This window comes from Siphateles boraxobius, unplaced genomic scaffold, assembly GCF_051911475.1.
Source record: "Siphateles boraxobius isolate OS27281-9 unplaced genomic scaffold, OSU_SipBor_1 235, whole genome shotgun sequence".
In the NCBI taxonomy this organism is placed as follows: Eukaryota; Metazoa; Chordata; class Actinopteri; order Cypriniformes; family Leuciscidae; genus Siphateles; species Siphateles boraxobius.
In genome coordinates this window covers 247,501-252,500 of record NW_027508850.1, presented here as the reverse complement: position 1 = coordinate 252,500, position 5,000 = coordinate 247,501, and the positions used below count along the sequence as shown (strand labels likewise).

Genomic DNA, 5,000 nt, shown 5'->3' with positions numbered 1-5,000 from the left:
TGTGCAGTCAGTGATGCGTGTGTGTGTGCAGTCAGTGATGCGTGTGTGTGTGCAGTCAGGGATGCGTGTGTGTGCAGTCAGGGATGCGTGTGTGTGCAGTCAGGGATGCGTGTGTGTGCAGTCAGGGATGCGTGTGTGTGTGCAGTCAGTGATGCGTGTGTGTGTGCAGTCAGGGATGCGTGTGTGTGTGCAGTCAGTGATGCGTGTGTGTGTGCAGTCAGGGATGCGTGTGTGTGTGCAGTCAGTGATGCGTGTGTGTGCAGTCAGTGATGCGTGTGTGTGCAGTCAGTGATGCGTGTGTGTGTGCAGTCAGTGATGCGTGTGTGTGTGCAGTCAGTGATGCGTGTGTGTGTGCAGTCAGTGATGCGTGTGTGTGTGCAGTCAGTGATGCGTGTGTGTGTGCAGTCAGTGATGTGTGTGTGCAGTCAGGGATGCGTGTGTGTGCAGTCAGTGATGCGTGTGTGTGTGCAGTCAGTGATGCGTGTGTGTGTGCAGTCAGTGATGCGTGTGTGTGCAGTCAGTGATGCGTGTGTGCAGTCAGTGATGCGTGTGTGTGTGCAGTCAGTGATGCGTGTGTGTGTGCAGTCAGTGATGCGTGTGTGTGTGCAGTCAGTGATGCGTGTGTATGTGTGTGCAGTCAGGGATGCGTGTGTATGTGTGTGCAGTCAGGGATGCGTGTGTGTGTGCAGTCAGGGATGCGTGTGTGTGTGCAGTCAGTGATGCGTGTGTGTGTGCAGTCAGTGATGCGTGTGTGTGTGCAGTCAGTGATGCGTGTGTGTGTGCAGTCAGTGATGTGTGTGTGTGTGCAGTCAGTGATGCGTGTGTGTGCAGTCAGTGATGCGTGTGTGTGTGCAGTCAGTGTTGCGTGTGTGTGTGCAGTCAGTGATGCGTGTGTATGTGTGTGCAGTCAGTGATGCGTGTGTGTGTGCAGTCAGTGATGCGTGTGTGTGTGCAGTCAGTGATGCGTGTGTGTGTGCAGTCAGTGATGCGTGTGTGTGTGTGCAGTCAGTGATGCGTGTGTGTGTGCAGTCAGTGATGCGTGTGTGTGTGCAGTCAGTGATGCGTGTGTGTGTGCAGTCAGTGATGTGTGTGTGTGTGCAGTCAGTGATGCGTGTGTGTGCAGTCAGTGATGCGTGTGTGTGTGCAGTCAGTGTTGCGTGTGTGTGTGCAGTCAGTGTTGCGTGTGTGTGTGCAGTCAGGGATGCGTGTGTGTGTGCAGTCAGTGATGCGTGTGTGTGTGCAGTCAGTGATGCGTGTGTGTGTGCAGTCAGTGATGCGTGTGTGTGTGCAGTCAGTGATGCGTGTGTGTGTGCAGTCAGGGATGCGTGTGTGTGTGCAGTCAGGGATGCGTGTGTGTGTGCAGTCAGTGATGCGTGTGTGTGTGTGCAGTCAGGGATGCGTGTGTGTGTGCAGTCAGTGATGCGTGTGTGTGTGTGCAGTCAGGGATGCGTGTGTGTGCAGTCAGTGATGCGTGTGTGTGCAGTCAGTGATGCGTGTGTGTGTGCAGTCAGTGATGCGTGTGTGTGTGCAGTCAGGGATGCGTGTGTGTGCAGTCAGTGATGCGTGTGTGCAGTCAGTGATGCGTGTGTGTGTGCAGTCAGTGATGCGTGTGTGTGCAGTCAGTGATGCGTGTGTGCAGTCAGTGATGCGTGTGTGTGTGCAGTCAGGGATGCGTGTGTGTGTGCAGTCAGTGATGCGTGTGTTCAGTCAGTGATGCGTGTGTGTGCAGTCAGGGATGCGTGTGTGTGTGCAGTCAGTGATGCGTGTGTGTGTGCAGTCAGTGATGCGTGTGTGTGTGCAGTCAGTGATGCGTGTGTGTGCAGTCAGTGATGCGTGTGTGCAGTCAGTGATGCGTGTGTGTGTGCAGTCAGTGATGCGTGTGTGTGTGCAGTCAGTGATGCGTGTGTGTGTGCAGTCAGTGATGCGTGTGTATGTGTGTGCAGTCAGGGATGCGTGTGTATGTGTGTGCAGTCAGGGATGCGTGTGTGTGTGCAGTCAGGGATGCGTGTGTGTGTGCAGTCAGTGATGCGTGTGTGTGTGCAGTCAGTGATGCGTGTGTGTGTGCAGTCAGTGATGCGTGTGTGTGTGCAGTCAGTGATGTGTGTGTGTGTGCAGTCAGTGATGCGTGTGTGTGCAGTCAGTGATGCGTGTGTGTGTGCAGTCAGTGTTGCGTGTGTGTGTGCAGTCAGTGATGCGTGTGTATGTGTGTGCAGTCAGTGATGCGTGTGTGTGTGCAGTCAGTGATGCGTGTGTGTGTGCAGTCAGTGATGCGTGTGTGTGTGCAGTCAGTGATGCGTGTGCAGTCAGTGATGCGTGTGTGTGTGTGCAGTCAGTGATGCGTGTGTGTGTGCAGTCAGTGATGCGTGTGTGTGTGCAGTCAGTGATGCGTGTGTGTGTGCAGTCAGTGATGTGTGTGTGTGTGCAGTCAGTGATGCGTGTGTGTGCAGTCAGTGATGCGTGTGTGTGTGCAGTCAGTGTTGCGTGTGTGTGTGCAGTCAGTGTTGCGTGTGTGTGTGCAGTCAGGGATGCGTGTGTGTGTGCAGTCAGTGATGCGTGTGTGTCTGCAGTCAGTGATGCGTGTGTGTGTGCAGTCAGTGATGCGTGTGTGTGTGCAGTCAGTGATGCGTGTGTGTGTGCAGTCAGGGATGCGTGTGTGTGTGCAGTCAGGGATGCGTGTGTGTGTGCAGTCAGTGATGCGTGTGTGTGTGCAGTCAGTGATGCGTGTGTGTGTGCAGTCAGTGATGCGTGTGTGTGTGCAGTCAGTGATGCGTGTGTGTGTGCAGTCAGGGATGCGTGTGTGTGCAGTCAGTGATGCGTGTGTGTGCAGTCAGTGATGCGTGTGTGTGTGCAGTCAGGGATGCGTGTGTGTGTGCAGTCAGTGATGCGTGTGTGTGTGCAGTCAGGGATGCGTGTGTGTGTGCAGTCAGTGATGCGTGTGTGTGTGCAGTCAGGGATGCGTGTGTGTGTGCAGTCAGGGATGCGTGTGTGTGCAGTCAGTGATGCGTGTGTGTGTGCAGTCAGTGATGCGTGTGTGTGTGCAGTCAGTGATGCGTGTGTGTGTGCAGTCAGTGATGCGTGTGTGTGTGCAGTCAGTGATGCGTGTGTGTGTGCAGTCAGTGATGTGTGTGTGCAGTCAGTGATGTGTGTGTGCAGTCAGTGATGTGTGTGTGCAGTCAGTGATGCGTGTGTGTGTGCAGTCAGTGATGCGTGTGTGTGCAGTCAGTGATGCGTGTGTGCAGTCAGTGATGCGTGTGTGTGTGCAGTCAGTGATGCGTGTGTGTGCAGTCAGGGATGCGTGTGTGTGTGCAGTCAGTGATGCGTGTGTGTGTGCAGTCAGTGATGCGTGTGTGTGTGCAGTCAGTGATGCGTGTGTGTGCAGTCAGTGATGCGTGTGTGCAGTCAGTGATGCGTGTGTGCAGTCAGTGATGCGTGTGTGTGTGCAGTCAGTGATGCGTGTGTGTGTGCAGTCAGTGATGCGTGTGTGTGTGCAGTCAGTGATGCGTGTGTATGTGTGTGCAGTCAGGGATGCGTGTGTATGTGTGTGCAGTCAGGGATGCGTGTGTGTGTGCAGTCAGTGATGCGTGTGTGTGTGCAGTCAGTGATGCGTGTGTGTGTGCAGTCAGTGATGCGTGTGTGTGTGCAGTCAGTGATGCGTGTGTGTGTGCAGTCAGTGATGCGTGTGTGTGTGCAGTCAGTGATGCGTGTGTGTGCAGTCAGTGATGCGTGTGTGTGTGCAGTCAGGGATGCGTGTGTGTGCAGTCAGTGTTGCGTGTGTGTGTGCAGTCAGTGTTGCGTGTGTGTGTGCAGTCAGTGATGCGTGTGTGTGTGCAGTCAGTGTTGCGTGTGTGTGTGCAGTCAGTGATGCGTGTGTGTGTGCAGTCAGTGATGCGTGTGTGTGTGCAGTCAGTGATGCGTGTGTGTGTGCAGTCAGGGATGCGTGTGTGTGCAGTCAGTGATGCGTGTGTGTGTGCAGTCAGGGATGCGTGTGTGTGCAGTCAGTGATGCGTGTGTGTGCAGTCAGTGATGCGTGCGTGTGTGTGTGCAGTCAGTGATGTGTGTGCACTGTGCAGTCAGTGATGCGTGTGTGTGCAGTCAGTGATGCGTGTGTGTGCAGTCAGTGATGCGTGTGTGTGTGCAGTCAGGGATGCGTGTGTGTGTGCAGTCAGTGATGCGTGTGTGTGTGCAGTCAGTGATGCGTGTGTGTGTGTGCAGTCAGGGATGCGTGTGTGTGCAGTCAGTGATGCGTGTGTGTGTGCAGTCAGTGATGCGTGTGTGTGTGCAGTCAGTGATGCGTGTGCAGTCAGTGATGCGTGTGTGTGTGCAGTCAGTGATGCGTGTGTGTGTGCAGTCAGTGATGCGTGTGCAGTCAGTGATGCGTGTGTGTGTGTGCAGTCAGTGATGCGTGTGTGTGTGCAGTCAGTGATGCGTGCGTGTGTGCAGTCAGTGATGCGTGTGTGTGTGCAGTCAGTGATGCGTGTGCAGTCAGTGATGCGTGTGTGTGTGCAGTCAGTGATGCGTGTGTGTGTGCAGTCAGTGATGCGTGTGCAGTCAGTGATGCGTGTGTGTGTGCAGTCAGTGATGCGTGTGTGTGTGCAGTCAGTGATGTGTGTTCTGACTCTGTGTGCAGGCGCGAGTCTCTTCGGGAACACCCAGAACAAGGGCTTTGGGTTCTCGTCTGCGCTGGGCGCGGGAGCTGGGACGGGCTTCAGCGCACTGGGAGGAGCTGGACTGGGGTTCGGGGGCTTCACTGGGATCAGTGGGATTCAGCCTCAGACACAACAGGGTGAGACACTCATACAGGAGTAACAGGAGAATTACAGATCAGTGATGCTAACTTGTGTGTGTGTGTGTGTGTGTGTGTGTGTGTGTGTGTGTGTGTGTGTGTGTGTGTGTGTGTGTGTGTGTCTCTCTCTGCAGGTGGTGTGTTCAGCCATCAGGCGTCTCACTCCTCTCAGCTCTACAACACTGCTAGCGCTCTCTCCGCGCCGTTGGTGCTGAAC

General features: G+C 54.8%; 1 protein-coding gene across 2 annotated transcripts in view; it reads left to right on the top strand.

The window, feature by feature from the left end:
* nup54 (nucleoporin 54) overlaps positions 1 to 5,000 on the top strand; it is a 58,386-nt gene that overhangs the window by 13,952 nt on the left and 39,434 nt on the right. For both annotated transcript variants that reach the window (XM_077240509.1, XM_077240510.1), the window contains 2 exons: positions 4,628 to 4,783; positions 4,918 to 5,000. The exon at positions 4,918 to 5,000 is cut by the window's right edge and continues 129 nt beyond it. In XM_077240509.1, coding sequence (XP_077096624.1) covers positions 4,628 to 4,783; positions 4,918 to 5,000 — 239 coding nt within the window. The remainder of the gene's footprint in view (positions 1 to 4,627; positions 4,784 to 4,917) is intronic.